The sequence below is a fragment of the Narcine bancroftii genome, chromosome 1, assembly GCF_036971445.1.
Source record: "Narcine bancroftii isolate sNarBan1 chromosome 1, sNarBan1.hap1, whole genome shotgun sequence".
Lineage (NCBI taxonomy): Eukaryota > Metazoa > Chordata > Chondrichthyes > Torpediniformes > Narcinidae > Narcine > Narcine bancroftii.
This window is the reverse complement of record NC_091469.1, coordinates 258,057,480-258,076,615: the sequence shown is the minus strand read 5'-3', so window position 1 is coordinate 258,076,615 and position 19,136 is coordinate 258,057,480. Positions and strand designations below refer to the sequence as shown.

The 19,136-nt window shown below is 39.9% G+C and overlaps 1 protein-coding gene across 4 annotated transcripts in view; it reads left to right on the top strand.

The window, feature by feature from the left end:
- The window catches only part of LOC138742032 (activating molecule in BECN1-regulated autophagy protein 1-like), a 427,572-nt gene that overhangs the window by 306,836 nt on the left and 101,600 nt on the right, over positions 1–19,136 (top strand). For all 4 annotated transcript variants that reach the window (XM_069896235.1, XM_069896241.1, XM_069896227.1 and 1 more), the window contains 2 exons: positions 3,146–3,334; positions 8,302–8,456. In XM_069896235.1, the coding sequence (XP_069752336.1) occupies positions 3,146–3,334; positions 8,302–8,456 (344 nt within the window). The remainder of the gene's footprint in view (positions 1–3,145; positions 3,335–8,301; positions 8,457–19,136) is intronic.

The window sequence follows — 19,136 nt, the reverse complement described above, 5'->3', positions numbered from 1 at the left end:
TTATATCATCTGCAAGATTTTTCATAATTTGAAATGATTTTTTGGTGGCTTGGGAGCAGGTCATCTTACTGGTCTCTTATTTTAGGACGGTTCATGCATGCATAAAACAAAGTTGATCCACATGGTCGTTTGTTGGTGAAAAAGGTTCCTTCGTTTTCATCCATTTCCTAGTTGCTGGTTTGCAACTGAATACAATTGTGCAATTCCAGATTTATAAATGCTTTTAACTTCTTTAACTGAAATATGGTGCATGTAAATCAGCTTCCAAACCAAAGGTGACTGACCTCGGTTGGTTTCCAGGCAACCCTCGTTCTCTTAGTCTCCTCGTTATGGCACCAGATTGAAATAATGCATTTTATTCCAGCATAGTGACCAACTGGATTATCTGCTTCTGCCTTTACTTTATTTTGCTGCTGAAATTCTCTGAAGCATGAGTTGTTTGGCATGCTGAATGTTTTTGTAAGTCACAGATTCTTCATTTTGTGTGCAATTGTGATTAGAAATAATAAATCGATTGCAAAGGGGTTTTTTTTTAAAACTTTGAGCTAGTGGGTCTCACTTCCAGTCTTTGCTTGGTAGTTTTGACGTGCTTACAATAACGGTAGCTGTTTTCAGAGCAACTTGCACGAGATTCCGGGATATCTTATAACATAAGAAAGGGTATCTGGAGTCAACCTCATGTCCACCCCATAATTCATTGAGATAAAAGCAGTTCTGTTGATTCACAGCCACTTTCATGCACTAAACCCATGTCCCCTGGTTCGCTTAATTTCTAAAAAAAAAATGTTGAACTCAATCTTGAACTTAATAACTGGTCTTCCACAGCTTTCTTGGATAGAAAATTTAAAAGATTTACTTCTGTCATTTCATTCCTTTTCTGAATAGCCAACTCTTTAGGATTATTTTGAGACTGCCACTCCTGGTTTTGGGGACCCCAGCCAGGGAAGCATCAATTCTTTGTTTACCCTGTTAGACCCTATTCGCATTTTGAATGTTATAATAAGGTCACCTCTCATAAGGTTGTACAGCATGGAAACGGCCCTTCGATGCACTTATCCATACTGACCAAGTTGTACTCATCCCACATGCCTGAGTTTGGCAGATTCCTTTCAACCTTTCTTATCCATGTACCTACCCAAATAACCTTTAAATATTGTAATTTTACCCTCCTCTACCACTTCTCATTGACAGCTAGCTCCATATACCGTAAAATCCCCGGTATCCGGGATTTAAGTAGCTGACAATCCCACCAACCGGCAAAAAAATCGAGCAAATAAGTAAAAAAGATGAAAATAAATAAGAATAAATAACAGTTTAAATAAAAGTTTAAAATTGTAAAGTAAATGTTCTCCAAAGCAACACACAAATCCTTGGTGAAATGTGGTGCTAGTTCTCCAAAGCAACACACAAATCCTTGGTGAAGTTTGGCGCAAACATTAAGCCAGCGGAGCGCCCTGGTCATGGTCTGCCTGCAGCAGCTGTTTGATTAAAGCTATGTTCGAATAAAATGATGGCGCCCAGGATGAAGAACTGACTAGTGTTGCTTGCCGTTGGGGTGATTCTCCCAACGTTTCTCACTATACCTACCTAGTAAAATTCTTTTTGTTTATTAGTATTAAGTATTTTAGTCAGGCTTATCTGTAAATGTGAGCAGAGGGCTTAATTATGATGGGTTAGCAAAGTGGTTAGTAAGGCAGTTTGTGCAATGCTGTTACATCAGTGACCGAGGTTTGAATTTAAATTTTGTAAGTTACAGGAATTACCTGATTAAGTTGAACTTTATATAATTAAGGACTACAATGCTGCACATTTTGCACAGTCTTTTGCCTTTTAAACTGTTTATTCTTAATGCAGGTGTTTTAGTTTGGTATTGTAAGAGTGTGTCTCAGTCAAATGGAAAATTTGCAAGTTCAGCATCTGTGATCCCCATAGGTGCTGGATACAGGGATTTTACTGTATGCATCACCCCCTGTGTGGGAAACATCTGTCCCAAGGGCCACTTAAAACTCCCTCTCACATTAAAGCTAGGCTCTTTTGCTTTAGATTTTCCTACCCTGAAAAAAAGTGTGACACTCAAACTTATCCATGTCCCTTAAGTTTTTATATACCTCTCAACCTCCTTCACTCTAAAGAAAACATTCCCAACCTATCCAATTTTTAGTCATAACTCAAGCCTTTGTGAATCTTTTCTGTATCTTGTCTAATGTAATCACACAAACTCGAGAGAGTTACAGGTCTATTCTGCTTAATTGTTCCTCTTTGACAACTTTTCCATCCTAGAGATCAATTTGGTGATCTCTATATCCCCATTATACCCTTCAGTGGGAAGGAAGACCAGATCTGTGCACAATATTTCTGATGTCCCCCAAATGGAGCAAGTCACATACTCAAATCCTCTTGCCATAAAAGGCTAACACTTTTTTTTCTTCCCTCATGCTTGCTGTACCTTCTTGCTAACATTCAGTGATTTGTGTACAAGAACAGCTCTTTTCCCTACCAAAACACTAATTTTCTTCTTCATATATTTCGAGTGTTTCATCTTTGTTCATTAATTCAGCTGTGAGCAAACTTAACTGCAGCACAGCTTAATGCAACAGCTCAAATTGCTTGTAACCTATTTTGTTAATAGGCAGCAGCTTGATTGTCTCCCGAACATATGAATGACACAGGAATTAGCAGCCACACCGTGACAGTAGGTTCTTGTTCATTTGGCTTTGCAATTATAGATTGGCACACTGCTCTGCAAAGGTGATTTCTCTGCCATTTCTCTTCCTCATTCTGCATGTTTCATTCCCAACAAATATCAAAGCATCAAAATCCTATCACAAGAGCCCCTGAAGTTAATTTTAAAGAAGACTAGCATTATATGATTCCAAAGTATTCTGTGCTTCTAGATCTTTGGAAGAAAACTTTTATAGGAATTAGTGTTGTTCATTTATTCATGAAAATGGTAGTTGGATTGGTAATTTTGCAGAAACCAGGCTACTATATTTCAATTTTTTATAGGTCCTATAAAAGGAGTATAAATTTTAAGCATGTGTACATTTTGTGTGTATGATTTTTTTTAAAGTTTTGCCTTTTGCTGGCATCCATAATTCTACTAACTTTTCAGTTTGTTAACTCTTTGGTTTTCCTGATCTTTCAGCCTCAGTCAATGTCCTAGTCCAAAATTGCAAGATCTACAATGATGCAAGCTGTGACATTTCAGCAGACGGCCAGCTTCTGGCTGCATTCATTCCCAGCAGCCAGCGCGGATTCCCAGATGAAGGCATCTTAGCTGTGTATTCCCTTGCTCCTCATAACCTTGGAGAAATGCTGTACACGAAACGATTTGGTAAGTGTATACCAACACATATTTTCCAGACCCTTTTCACTATCATTCAGTCATTTTGTTAAAGACAAGTTTAGACACTCGAATATTGGTCTAATTGATTGGCACTTTGTTAAAGCAACCAGCTAATTTATTAAAAATATACTAGTTATTTGGTATCCAAAAAAACTTTTGAACCTATCTCAAATGCACTAAACAACTCCTTGGGTAGAGTTCTAGTTTCACACCTATAAAGAGGAGAAATTTTGACAAGTATTATTCCTACTTTTATGGCATGGACTCCTGCATAAAAATGTCCTTTTGCTCATTGACATTCCAAATGACTGCAAGTTGAATGATGGGGTAATAATTAGTCTTAATATTGATTCAAGAACTTGATATGGAAAGGAGTCCACTTCGAGAGGACAAAATCGTAAAATCCATTTAGTAATCTAATTAAGGGGTACCATTTAATGCAAAGCAAAATCACAGCACCTATTTATTTTCCTAAATGAGTGCTGTGAGTGCCCTGTCATTTGGAATTGGCAGTGTAGATATCACCGCGCTGGACTCCGAGGTCCTCCTACTGGTTATAACCGAGAATTGTCCTTTGACTAAAGAGTCTCCAGTACTTGATGTCAGAGGTCACAGGAGTGAGATTCTTGTAAATTGCTCCCATTGTCGAAACAGTGTGATGTGACCAAAAGGCACCAAATGGAAAAAAGGAAGAATCAAGGAGATGATTGTGGACTCCAGGAGAGAGTCAGAGGAACACAACCCAGTCCTCATTGAGGGCTCATAAGTGGAGATGGTCAAGAATTTCAAATACCTGGGTGTCAACATGTCTGAGGACCTGTCCTGGAGCCTCCATATCGATGCAATCAAGAAGAAGGCACACCAGCAGCTATATTTGAGGAGATTCGGTATATCACCGAAGACTATCAAAATCCTCTACAGGTGTATTGTGCGGAGCATTCTGGCTGGATACATCACTGTCTGGTATAGAGGTACCAAATCTCAGGACAAGAAAAACCTGCAGAAAGTTGTTAACTCGGCCTGTGACATCACAGGCACTGGACTTCATATTGAGGACATCTACATTAGCTGCTGTCTTAAAAAGCAGCCTCTATCCTCAAAGACCCCATCACCCAGGCCATGGTCTTTTCACTCTGCTGCCATTAGGAAGGGAGCCGAAAGACGAGCACTCAGTATCCAAGGACAGCATGCTCGCTGCCATCAGATTTCCCCACTGTCATCAGATTTCCCAGCTGCCATCAATGAACCAAAGACACTGCCTTACTTTTCGTGTGCTACTATTTAAATTTTTTTATATACATTATCGTTGTATTATTGATGCTTCATAATATACATGTCTGCACCATGATGCTGCCACAAAACAACAAATTTCCTGACTTGTTCATGACAATAAATTCTGATTAATCAACTGCAAAAATGCTCCTCGATTAAGACCATTCTTAGTAAAATTCACATTTTTGAAGGGAGTAATACAAAACAGAAACAAATAGAAAATTAATTTTTTTATTCTCTAAATATCTTGTGTGGCATATTGGACAGGAAGTTCACTTGTGAATGAAACTTTGTGAAGTCACCAGAATATCAGGAGGTACCATGGAAAGAACATGCCATCTTCATGCAGAAGGTGGTGGGTATATGTAACAAGCTGTGAGAAGAAGTGGTAGAAGTGGGAATGATTACAACATTTAAAAGGCATATGGATGTACAGTACAACTCCGATTATCCAAAATGGTCAGGACTGGGCTTACGTTGGACAAACTTTTTTTGAGAGAACTGCTCATTTTTTTAAAACAGCCCCGTAGCAACACCAAATCACTTTTATCAATGTTTAAACAACCACAAACAAGGGAAAGCTTTTTAAGCATTAAAATAATGTTTAATTCTCACCAAAAAAATGCTGGCCACAATGCCGCTGCTGATCACTGTCACGAACCCAATGCTGCCGCCGATCACCGAGACCTCCCAACTGCCGTTGCCAATCCCCCACACGAACTCACCACTGCGGTGATCCCCAGGCCAGTGGAACACACACAATGGCGAGTCAGCGGGCTCCTGTCTCCCTGATCACCGGAGCTCCCGACGCCAGAGTCCCGACTCCGAATCCTCCCCTAAGGTAGTCCAGTGTGCGTGTGTGTTAATAGGCCGAGGGGAGGGTTCAGAGTCAGCGTCAGCATCCAGTGTGCCGAGGAGGAAGGGGAGGGAATGCCACAGAGCCTGAGGTCCTGCTCCAGCCCGGGAGGATGTTCTCCTCGATGATGACGGGACAAGAGATTCTTCCGACCGCTTGTGGCTGGGAGACAGTGGCATGCAGTTTGAGAGGGAAAATTGGAGAGAAAAGTCAATGGGGAAGTTAAAGAAGAAGTGGAAAGAGAGAGGGGAGGGAGTTACCTGAAACGAGGGCGATTGTTGTTCTAATTTCATGTCAGGTGAATTTTTTTCAACCTGTGAGGTCAGTTCAGCTCCAAAGGAATTTCAGATAAATGAGGATTTCTGATTTGTTTCGGATATCCTCATTTATCCAATTTTCTTTTAAAATTTTGGATAAATAAGGATTTCGGAGAATCCAATTTCAGATTATCGGATTTGTACTGTACATGGATTTCAAAGTCTTAGAACAGTGGTTTTCAAACTGACTCCCTCAACTCATATTTCTTCTTTGGCTTGACTTCGCGGACGAAGATTTATGGAGACTCCCTCAACTCATATACCACCTTAAGTAATCCCTATGCTATTGGTGCTCTGTGATTAGTAAGGGATTACTTAAGGTGGTTATGTGAATGGGAAGGGAAGGATGAGAATCACTGCTCTAGATCCAATTGTTACTGAAATATTTTGTTTGAGAAAAATTGTCATTGGCCCATTTCCTTTGGAGTTATGAAACCGAGCACATAACGAGTCAATCAGATATGATTAAAACAGTGGTTTTCAAACCTTTTTTATTTCCACCCACAATTAAGCAATTCCTTACTAATCATAGAACACCTATGGCATTGGGGTTGCCTCAGGTGGAATATGAGTTTAGGGTTTGGGGGGGCAGTTTGAAAACCACTGACTTAGAGGAATAGGGGCTGGATTTGGAAATAACTTGGATACACAACTTGGCATGGACAAGTGGCACTAAAGGATCTGTTTCCATGCTGTATGACTAAAGGATCTGTTTCCATCAACTTAGATTAAATTGTTTTCATCTGCAGTGGGTTTAAGCAAGATTGAAAATGTTGTAATCATTCCCACTTCTACCACTTCTTCTCGCAGCTTGTTACATATACCCACCACCTTCTGCATGAAGATGGCATGTTCTTTCCATGGAATGATCCCAGGTCATAATTCTACTTTCCATCAACTTAGATTAAATTGTTTTCATCTGCAGTGGGTTTAAGCAAGATTGAAATTCTTGACCAGTCCCCTGCATACTGATAGATTATATAAAGTAGCAGAAAACATAATGAGTCAAGCAATTGTCCATATTTTCTCAACTTTCAAAACATTCAGGTTTAATCCTCTTTAACATTATTGTTTGTATCTGTATATCCTTATAATTTAAGGTGGCACATTTATTTTTCTGATGATATCATTAGGACCGGAGTCCATTTAGTATCTTTCATGGTCTGGTACTTTTCTCATTTCCATCTCATCACAAGAATGCATTTCATTATCTAAAGCAGTGGTTCTCAACCTTTTTCTTTCCACTCACATACCACTTTAAGTATTCCCTGTGCCATCAGTGCTCTGTGATTAGTAAGGGATTGCTTAAGATGGTATGTGGGTGGAAAGAAAAAGTTTGAAAACCACTGTTTTAATCGTACCTCATTGACTCGTTATGTGAACGGTTTCATAACTACAAAGGAAATGGGCCAATGGCAATTTTTCTCAAGCAAAACATTTCAGTAACAATTGGATCTTGAGCAGTGATTCTCAACCTTCCCTTCCCATCCACATACCACCTTAAGCAATCCCTTACTAATCACAGAGCACCGATGGAATAGGAATTACTTAAAGTGGTATGTGAGTGGAAAGAAAAAGGTTGAAAAGCACTGGTCTTAAGGTTAAAAACTGGATTAAGAGAACTTGCAGAGGCTTCTGAAAAGCAAAATTAAAAGCTTAAATTGATTTATAGGATCCCCTATTAATGCTTGGAAGCAATTACAGTGCATAGTTTTTCAATTATTTAAATCTGAGGCTAAGGTATTAGTAATTTAGAAGTTTCAGTCTGCCTCGGCCCCTTGAAGGTCTTCTGAGGATCTCTAGCCGACGAATGAAGCAGGAGTCTGTGCAGCTGCAGAGGCTACAGGAGCGCTGGAAGCAAATCCATGCACACAAAAGGAACTTTGCTTCACTCTCTCCCTCACTGTAAGTGGCGTCAGACAGCACTAATGGCGGCCCTTTGTCTGCAGAAGGCAGTTTTTGTGTAATTTTACATATTCAGTGCTATTACAAAGGCAATAAAGGAATCTTGATTCTTTTTCACACTGATATTGTCAAGTCTGCACAATGGATATCTTTGTGGTGCAAACATAACAGTTTATTTTGGGTTTTTTTTAAATCTTATACCTAATTCTTTGAGCATGCTTCTCTTTTCTCCTGTTATTGCAAGGAAGTTAAAACGACTACTGTGAATCAACAATGAAGAAATGCTTGAGGCAGCTGAAGGCAACATCTCTGACATGCCAAATACAGAACATAATTAATTACATAATGTATTTGATAAAATAAAACAACATTTATAAATATTTATATGTCATTGGTTCCTTGAGGGATTTTCAGACTTCCTGTTTTAAATAGTGTATTGATTTTCTCCATGTTATAATTGTGCTCATTTGCAAATTAAATGTTTGAATCCTAATTTTTTGTTGTAGAAGTTACAGGTTAAGCACCGCAGAGTCCACCTTATAAGAAAAATTATTTGTCCCCAAAGTGGAAAGCTAAACTCTTGATTTTATGACTCCATCCCACAGGCCCAAATGCTATTTCTGTCAGTTTGTCCCCAATGGGCAAGTACGTGATGGTTGGCCTGGCCTCCCGGCGCATCTTGCTGCACCCCTCCACTGAGCATATGGTGGCTCAAGTCTTCCGATTGCAGCAACCCCATGGTGGAGAAACCTCAATGAGGGTGAGTATTACGTAGTCAGCTGCCTTACATATTACCGGCAAGAATCTTTTTTTCACTTCTGACAGCAGGATGTGGTACTGTAATGACTGGCTGTAGATTTGACAGTTATACTGACTTTCAGATCATTGCTGCATGTGGACTATTGAAAAGTGGATTGGATTTTAATGTAAAGACTTGATAGTCGCCATAACTTTGTTGCATGTACTGATGCGGTGTCCTTTTTTAAAATGCTCCCCAATGAACCCATTTGTCATCATTTCTAAAGACAACACATAGGAAAGGTCCAATCATTTGAGCATCCACAGAAAAGAAGTTGAACTGACACCTACTCAGTTGACAAAGTTGTTAATGTGTGCTGGTGAATCAGCAACTTTGTCCCATTGGTAAATGTCACATCAACATCCGGAGAGATATTACATTGAATTGTTGTTTTCGGTGAAGGTGTGAAGCAGTTTTGGTCAGGTATGCCACAAAAACATAGGAAAACCTACGTTTAGTTCTCTCCAATACCTAGACATAATCCATTGCAGGGATTTAAGATAGGAGATTGGCAAAGGTCAAATATCACCTTTGATTGGAAGTGCAAGCTTGATTGGTTGCATTGTGTATTCCATTTTCCTGTACCTATACTCTAACAACCATATTCTGAATTATTCAGTGCATGGAAGATCCCTTCAAATTAAAGAAGTTCAGTTCATTTTATTAAACTCTTGTTGAAAACAATGTATGAACATAATGTATGAACATAATAACAGTGAAGCCCACCCATCTTTAATTGCTATTTGAATAAAGGTAAGAAGATACCACAAACTGAGTCTTCTTTCAAGAAAGGCAGAAGAGATTGTGGTCCAAAAATATATAAGGAGATATGGGTTGAGAAGCTTTCAGGGGTGGGAGCAGAGAGGGATTGGAAACCGAACTTTAGTATTGAGGCATAGCTCAGGTAAGAGCCGGTGAAGATCAGGAAGTACAAGGTGAACAGAGCTTAGAATGAGTTAGGGAGTTTTGAATGATCTCAGGTTTTCATCACTCGACGAACTGAGGCCAGGATGTAGTATGACATATACTGAAATGGAAATATACAGAATAGCTGTACCACAGATATGTGACCTGAAGCCCATCTAGAGATCCAACGCGGTAAATGGCCAGTGTGAAGCAGGCATTGAACAGGTGGAAGCTTTGGCTGGAGAGCAAAGTTTGTGATTAGGATTCAAGACCATGGCTTTGATCCATCCAGTAGCTTCTCACTCTATAGTGATCACCAACAAATTCCAAAATTGAAGAAGTATGTGCAAAATACTATAAATGGGAAACAGTGCAATTTGTAGTATTGATTTTTTTAAAAATATATAAAGCCACATTCTGAGAGTAATTAAAAATAAACTGAGCTATTTTCCTAGATGACATTTGACCCTGCCATTATAATTTGAGTTTGGTTAGTAATTGGGAACTCATCAGTTATGTCCTATCACACACAATGATGGCTTTCGTATAGAAAAATGCTCAACGATTAGTAAGGACAGGGTGAAGCAAAAGATTTGTAGCATACCTGGTGTTGGTCTTTCTCTTTCCAGCTGCTTTGATCCGAAAGCTTCAATAAAAGTTCATTCTTTCATTACTGGAGCATTACTCTGCTCACGCCTTAATGTTAAAGGCACTGAAGTCTAACAGTAGCATTTATTTCAATGTAACACTGTATTGAGAGTGAAGAGTCTGCTTCATTGAACCGAACAAACGGGGTCCCATCTTTTAAAAAGAAATGTTGAAAAATTATTGTTGAGAAAGGTTTGTCAAACAGCAGCAGGCAAGGCAGAAGTTGGGGTTCCCACTTGTACATGTGCAGACTGAGAAATTCATAGTCTCTATCATTTATGAGAAAAAGAAGTTGTTTTACTCCTCCTCTAGCTTTTAAAATTAGATATATTTTGTGGCATGGAGTTGTACTGTGGTTATAAATCAATGAGCAGATGCCCAGAATTGAGCTACAGTAAGAATCAAATATTTTACCCAAGTGAAATTTAAGTGCTGGAATCTAATCGAGGGAATGGTGTTAATGGTGTTAAAATCACCTTAACGTAAGGTACCTGAGAGTAAATTAAAAGCTGAAATTTAATTGATGAGTTCTAGTTTATTTGCAGGACAGGTACCTCTGAGTGAAAAGCGGAAAAGCGTGCTGAAATGATTTTGAGACATTCAATGGGTTGTCCAATATCACAGGTGCACTAGAGTGAAATACCTATGGAATCTCATTGAGAAATTCAATAATTTATCTGAAAAAGAGCAGGTACTTTGAATTGAGTTGCACACATGAGTCAAACTGAGAAATACACTGGTTTATGTCCACAACACCAAGGATATTAGTGTGAGCTGCATGTTGGAATCTCATCAAGGTATTCAAATGCTTATGTCAAGAATTGCAGGTTAATTGGGAGTTGCATGCGGGTATCTTAATTGAGAGATTTTACTAGTTTTTGTCTAGAATAGCAGATGAACCAGAAGAGTTTCAGTGAGTGATTTCAGAGAGGAGGAGTGGTTCTGTATAAGTCGGAAATTAGCAAATTCCCTGCACCACTCCTCCCCTCCCACCCCGCCTCCATCCCCGGGCTCCCTGCACTCACTTTGACTGAGCAGATATGACGAAGCCCAGGCAGCAGAAGTTCAGGTAGGAGAGAAACCAGGTTGAAAAGAGACCAGAGCAAGCGGTCGCAGACCAACAAGATATCAGTATCAACTGGATAGGCAGCGACTCGAGCTCCCAACACTCCAGCTGCCCATGCATCCAAGGTCCGACACCTGACTGCCTTCCCATCCGCGCATCCGAGCTCCCAGCCACCTGCACATCCGAACTCCTGACACCCCAGGCTGTCCCTTTAGCAACCCATCCAGCAATTAATTTTAGTGCAATGCTTCATTCTTCAAGCCCAGTGTGCTTTCATCTTTGTGCATTGCAGTGATTTTTTACAGTGTAAATGTCTTTTGAATAAAGGTTTTAAGAACAAAAGACTAGATGAAGAAAAAACACATTGAAATGTACAAGGGAGCTGTAATATCTCACCAAAGGCAGTTTATTGCTATGTAAGTGTACAGCTACCTATCACTGGTCCTCTCTTCAGTAACATTTAGGATCAAGAATTTACCATTTATCTATAATTCAATTTTAAGTTTTAAAACCCCAAGGTATTCAGCATTGTTGTCAATTCTATGCTTCTATTATGCTTCAAAGTTACTCAAGCGTCCATTAAAACAAAATACGCCATTATAGGGAATAGGGCAATGTCACTGCTTGGTGAGTACATTTTACATCACACGAAACGCCAATGCTGCTGCGCTACATGTCCCATCTCGTTTGCTCCAGGAAGCTGGCTTACTGTGTAAAAGGATTCACCGACCCAGCATTTCTTCTGTTCTGTGTGAACAAGCAAGCTGGCTTCTAGAGACGGGTCGTGTATATGGCAATAACGCGATTTTTCAGTGTAAAAAGGGTAATAGAATCATACAGCACAGAAATGGGTCCTTTCAGTGGCCCTTATCCATGCTTACCCCTGTCTGCACTAAACCCATTTGCTTGCATAAGGCACGTAACCCTCTATGCTTGTAAAAGTCTCGTAAACATTGCAATTGTATCTGTTTCCACTGCCTAGTCTGGCAGCTTATTGCTGGTGTTCTCCACCCTCTGCCACTGGTCTCTTTTTTTATGCATAAATACATAGCATATTTGACAGCGTATTGGACCCACTTACATGTAAGACACCCTCCCCCATTTTTAGCGTGAAATTTTAGGAAAAATTTGTTTTAGGATATTTTGGCAATAAGTTGGGGAACAGGTTCCTCCTGCAAGGCCCCTTGCAGATAATGCAAGGCCTTTATGTACCTCGATGAAAACCCTCCAGCCTTGCATGGCCTCCTCGCACGCGAGCAACAGCAGCCACATGTCTTCCTGCACACCAAGGCTCAGGCCGCTTTCCTCGCAAATGCCGATTGATTGCCAGGCACACCGAGGACGGGAGGGAGAGAAGCCAGTAACCAGGGCCACAGACAGGGACTACTGTCGCGGGAAGTAGATGAATGATCGCTTGCATTAAGTCGAGCACTGACCTCAATGATAAGGTTCCATGCTAAGCTTTTGTTAAACAAGCATGCGCCCCCCCAAGAAAATTGAATGAGATGTGAGGGGGTGACAGTGAGCAAGCAGCCTGTCAAGCTGAGCATTTTGGCTGCAGTTAAAAATCTAAACTCAGGCTTGTCCTGACAGTAACTACAATCCACTTTTCAGCTTCATGTGTCAAACTTTATGGGCAAGAGCACTAAATAGAAAATAGATATAAGCATCACTTTGTGAATTTTTTTAATGGAATTTGACATGAGAAAATGGGTAGAGACCTATCCATAAAAATTAATGGGAAAATGTCAGGTGTTGAGGATTGCTATGGTGTGCTTGCAAATTGATTTGCCAATACAAAGGATTTTTATGGAATTGTAACATGGGATATTTCTCTCCTCTGGAAAGCCTTTTTAGTGACAACTTGGCTGAATCGTTCAGCTGACAAGCATAATGTTGTACTTCCATATAAAAGAAAGCATCCTCAGGATTCAAAAATAAATGAGCTTCAAGACTGTTCCTGAAAAATATCAAAATCACACATTTCTAAAATCTTGAATGCTGTTTTAATCATGAATGCTTGGTATATAGAACCAATTTCCTTGTTTATGGCATTCTTTGTAATTAATTGAAAATAATTATAAACTTGCTTTGCATAAACATTGGTGATTATATGTATTGAGCTTGAAATTCATTTAATATTAGCATATTGACCTTATGGGTATGGTTGGAGGAGGCCATGCTCTTGATCTGTGAGTTAGTTGTTGGCCACTTGCTCAAAATGGAAAGGACCAGGCTTTCATGTGAACACATATGATAATGAAAGAAAGAGGGACTAAATAGGAGTTTGACCCAACCATATGTGACAATTATCAATTTTGCTTTCTCAAGTGGTGAAGGATGTTCAATGGTAAATAGAGCTATGCATGTGATACAGAGTAGAGGATATAATCCGAACATTCAATAGCTGACTTTAGAAGAAGAAATGAAAGGTAATATGATTAAATGTCTTAATTAGCTGACCAGATGCACTCAGGTTACATTTTTGCAATGGTTTGATGGAGTTGGAGGAGAGGTTGTGCCCATAATATCCGTCATTAAAGGATTGTCTGGATACATGGAAGCCGTTCCATTTTTTCTGAGACATTGCTACCTGGGACACTGATTTACATGGACTTACCTGAGTATTTTGAAACAGTATATAAAGCAGGGATTATGGGTCAGTTAGCATTGTGGTTGGCACAATGCTATAACAATGCCAGTGACTTGAGTTCAAATCCAGTGCTGTCTGCAAGGAATTTGTATATTCTCCCTGTGTCTGTGTGGGTTTCCTCCCCTTGCTCCGGTGTCCTCCCACCCTTCAAAACGTACTGGAGTTTGCAGGAAAAATGGGGCATTTGGGCAGCATGGGCTCGTGCTGAATGTCTAAATTATTTTTTTAAAAAACATCAGAAATATGAGCAGGGTTTGATCATCTGGCCCATCAAGCCTGATCTGCCATTCAAACCTGGTTGATCTGGCTGTGGACTGAGCTCCACCTACCTGCCTATTCCCCTTCACCCTAAATCTATTTAACTGTTTCTTAACTATATCTAATGAGGGGCAGCCTGTACTGCTTCCTTGGGTAGAGAATTCTTGAAATTCTCTACCATCTGGGAAAAGCAATCCCTCCTCATCTCTAACCTAAATCTACTCTCCCGAATCTTGAGACTATGTCACCTACCAGTGGAAACAATCTTCCTGCCTCTATTTTATATGTTTCTATAAGATCCCCTCTCATTCTTCTGAACTCCAGTAAGGAAAAGTCCCAGGTGACCCAACCTCTCCTCGTAGGTTAACCCCCTCAACTCTGGAATAAACCTGGTGGATCTCCTCTGCACAGCTTCCAAAGCTGGTATATTTTTCAAGTGAGGAGTCCACAACTGCGCTCAAGGTAGAGCCTCATTAGTTCTTTGTACAGTGGCAGCAAATACTCCTTGCTGTTAAATTCAATCATACTTGTAATGAAGGCTAACATTCCATTTGTCTCCTTGATTATCTGTTACAACTGCAAGCTAACTTTTTGCAATTCATGCACAAGCATTCCCAAGTCTCTTTGTGCAACCAAATGTTAGTCTTTCACCATTTAAATCAGTGGTTCCCAACCTTTTTCTTTCCACCCACATACAATTTTTATGTATTCCCTATGCCATCGGGGCTTTGTGATTAGTAAGGGATTGTTTAAGGTGGTATATAGGTGGAAAGAAAAAGTTTGAAAACCACTGTTTTAATCGTACCTCATTGACTCGTTATGTGCACAGTTTCACAACTCCAAAGGAAATGGGCCAATGAAATTTTTTTCAAGCAAAATACCACCTTAAGCAATCTCTTACTAATCACAGAGCATTGATGGCATGGGGATTACTTAAAGTGGTATGTGAGTGGAAAGATAAAGGTTGGGAACCACTAATTTAAATAATACTCTTTTTCCTTCCAAAGTGGAAGACCTCGGATTGATCAACATTGTATTTCATCTGCCAAGCTGTCAGACATCTTGCCCACTCATTTAACCTGCCACTATCTCTGCAGACTATCCACACTCTCTGCGCAATTTGCTTTTCCTCGTTAGTGCCATCAACAAACTTTGATACACTACATTCTTTCCCCTCTTCCAAATCATGAATGTATATCATGAACAGTTGTGGGCCCAGCACCGACCGACCCCTGTGGCATCCCACTCACCTATGATTGCCAACCAGGGCAACACCCATTTATCCCAACTCTCTGCCTTTTGTTCAATAACCAATCCTCTATTCATGCTAATACATTACCTCCAACGACAAGCATCCTTATCTTATGGAAAAGTCTTTTATGCAACATGTTATTGAACACCTTTCAGAAATCCAAGATCACCTTGATCTACTGCATTTGTTATATCCTCAAAGAAAGCCAGTAATTAGTCAAACATGATCAGCCCTTCATTCTGATTCTGCTTGTCAGAATAATTTCTATCCAGATGTCTTGTAATTTCTTCCTTCATGATAGTTTCAAGCATTTCCCAGCTACAGGCATTAGAATAACTATCCTATCATTACCTGTCTTCTGCATACACCTTTTTTCAATCATTTGCTGTCTTCCCATCCATCAGGATCTGCTCAGAGGCCAGAGAATTTTGGTAAATTATCACAATTATTTACTATACCTTCTGCCATTTCTTTCAGAACCCTAGGATACATTCCATTGGGATCAGGGGACTTGTCTACCTTTAGATCCACTAGTTATGATAGAGATTTGCTTTGAGATCCTCCCTTCCCATTTCATCCTTTCCATTACTCTTTGATATATGTGTCTTCCACTGTATAGACTAATTCAGTTCAAGGCCTTGGCCATTTCCGCATTGCCCAATATTAATTCTCCTTTCTCATCTGACAGGTACCTTCTTTCACTTTAACCACCCTTCTCTGCTTTATATAATTATAAAAACTTTTACCAACTGTTATTATATTTTGTTCTAATTTATTTTCATAATCTATCCACAGTTTATTGCATACTCTGGTTCTTTGTTGCTTTTTGAAGTTTTCCCAGTTTTCCGATTTCCTACTATTCTTGCCGACTTAGCTTTTAATTGGATGCCTTCCTTTATTTCCTTACTTACCCAATGCACAAGAAGGTCCTGGGAGGTATTTCCAATTATCAGAAATATGTCACTGGTTCGTTGTGAATGAAATTAATCTGCACAGAATAGCTGAAAACAGTAGTTTTTGAGAGGAACTGCCCTGAGTTGCCCTTCAAGTGACTGTTGGCCTTGGCAGTTTGCCTTGAAACAAAGTTGCTGGGGTAGATTGAGAGACTGTCCAGGGAAGCTTGATGAACTCTCTTCAAAAATTTATAATTGATTACATTAGACGATTGATTGTATTGTAAGACGATATGCAAATGTTCAGTAACCAAAATCTTCAATCACCCTAAAGCTCTCACACATAATAGGACTTTTAGCTTAATCCACAGAATAAATTTTATTCACTACCCAGTTTTAAGACTTGGCTTTACACCAAGGAGTAATATCCTGTAAATTTAATTAAACATCTGTTAAGTCATAATTAAAACTTATTCCAAATAGTTGCATCCTTAACTTCACAAAACCTTTCATATTTGAGCAGTTCAGAAAGTAATTAATTACTTAAGTAACTCTTTCAAATGCTGTTGCAATGCTTTGTACCTTCCTGGAAATTTAAAAAAAGTTCCTCAAAAGTCTGCAAAGAAGATGAAGGCTTTTGTCTGAGACACAAACAGGAATAAGGAAAAATGGCTTGCTGCATATGTAACCATATTACAAATTCAAGTGAAACCCACTTTATCATCATCATTTGGGAAAGAAAATTTGACAATATTTTAATAACTGCTGTTGTGGCGGTGAGAGCAGTGAGAGAGACACAGCCACCACGTTGAGGGTCATTAATGACTGCTTTTATTCAAATTCAGCACGCCCCTTTAAGGGCAGGATGAGCTCAGTCACCTGGTCCATTGTGATATCATAATCACTGCCCAGGGTGCGTGCTGGAAGGGATACTGGAGTCAGAGAGAAACCTCTGACGATACCATTTCCCCATGGTGCCCCGCCATGTGGCGATACAAGCAGGGCTGGTTCGCCATGAGGATGTGCGCCGCCACACTGTTTTGATTTTGGATTTGATTTTGCCACAGTTGAAATTTTGGTGTTTAAGTGCTTTCCTTTGATGAGCATTCTATTCATGCTTATGTTAAAAGTACTACATATCTCTTTTCTATCTAAATAGGAAAGCAGGAAAAGTTCTCGGCAGGTATCAGGGCTATGAAAGATGAAGTTCAAATGAGCTTGAAGTTCCACTTGCTCTCCTCCCTCACCACCATTCAGGGCCCAAAACAATCCTTCCAAGTGAAGCAACAGTTCACTTGTGAATCTGCATAAGTTATCTACTGTATCTGGTCCTCCTGCTTCTCCACATCAGAGAGACTGGACGCAGACTGGGAGATTGCTTCGTTCAGCAACTTGACTCTGTCCGCCGCAGTAGCGTAAGTCTCTTGGAGTTTTTGATCCTATCGGAGCACTAGTCAAATTAGAGACAAACGGAAAGTTTGCAGATACTGGGGTCTAATGCAGTTCGCAGAAACTCAGCAGGTAATACAGCATCCATAGGAAGGAAAAGGCATTAGTGTTTCATTGGAGATGTCAAAAATCACCTGGATAAAAAGGTGGGGGGTGGAGGAAGAGGCAGGAGCATAACAGGTGATTAGTGAATTAGTGGATACAGGTGGGAGAGTATAAAAAGAAACTGACACGAGATGAAAGTAGGTAGGAAGTTGAAGGAAAGCAGAAAGAGGGATAGGGAAAGAGAGGTGAAGGGAGAGGGTTAATGGAAATTGCAGAAGTTGATATTATGCTGTCTGGTTGGAAACTACCAATGCTAAATACAAGGTGTTTTTCCTCCAATTTGTGTGTGGCCTCGATTTGGCAGTACACAAGGCCGTGGATAGATTTGTCAGTGCGGCAATAGGGTGTGGATTTAAAATGATTGGCCACTGGGAGGTCCCTGCTCCTGCAATGGACAGATCAAAGGTGCTTAATGAAATGATCTCCTAGTCTGCATACTCAAGCATCTTACAGGATAGGATTCACAAATTCACAAATAAAGTTTTGCTTTACTTGGAAGGTCTGTTTGATGCCCCAAATAGTGGTGAGGGAGGAATAGTGGTGAGAAGTGCAAAGGTCACACTTCTTGCAGACACAAAGGGAGGTACCAAGGGGACGATTGGTGGGAAGGGATTTGTACAGAAAGTGGAGAGGAAGTTATATCTGGTGGAGTGATCCCATTGTAGGTGATGGAAATTATAGATGTTGGATGTGGAGGCTGGGAGGATGGCAGGTGAGGTCAAGGGGAACTGTACTTGTTAGTCTGAGAAGGGATGTGGGGAGGAAGCCATGCAAGAAGGCAGCCAATATCATCAAGAACCCCCATATTACCCTGGTCACAATCTCACTGCTACCTTCAGGCAGAGGTAAAGAAGCCTGAAGTCTGACAGTATTGGTTAAAGAGCATTTGTTTTCTAACAGCTGGCAGCTCTTGAACCTCTTCTTTATTGCCCTAATTCTAGCCATAAACGACTTAGGAACCACCAAGAGAACTGTCCGTCCTGCTGAAATGTCACTTAAAAAAACTGACACAAACTGCAAATGTGAATGTTTATCTATCTTTTTATATTTATCTTCTCTTTTTTCTGTCTTGGCGTATTGTGGTAATATAATTTATACTATTGTAGATGGTGGATCTTGTGTTCGTACCTGTTTGGCTGCAGCAAGTAAGAATTTTGATGCATCCATACATTGTATGGATCTATTTGACACTGTGCTCCCATCTTACCCTCTGAATTTGCAAACACTTTTTGCTATGCCCCACTTCTGAGTGATTTTTGCTGCCCATGGTACTTGCATCCCTCTCCGAATCAAATGCTTGACTGTAATTTCAAGCCTAACTGCTCTTTCCTTCTAACTTTACCATGTCTTTCAGATTGAAAATTTAGGAACTGCATTATATTGATGTAAAAGTAAAACTATTGATCATTTG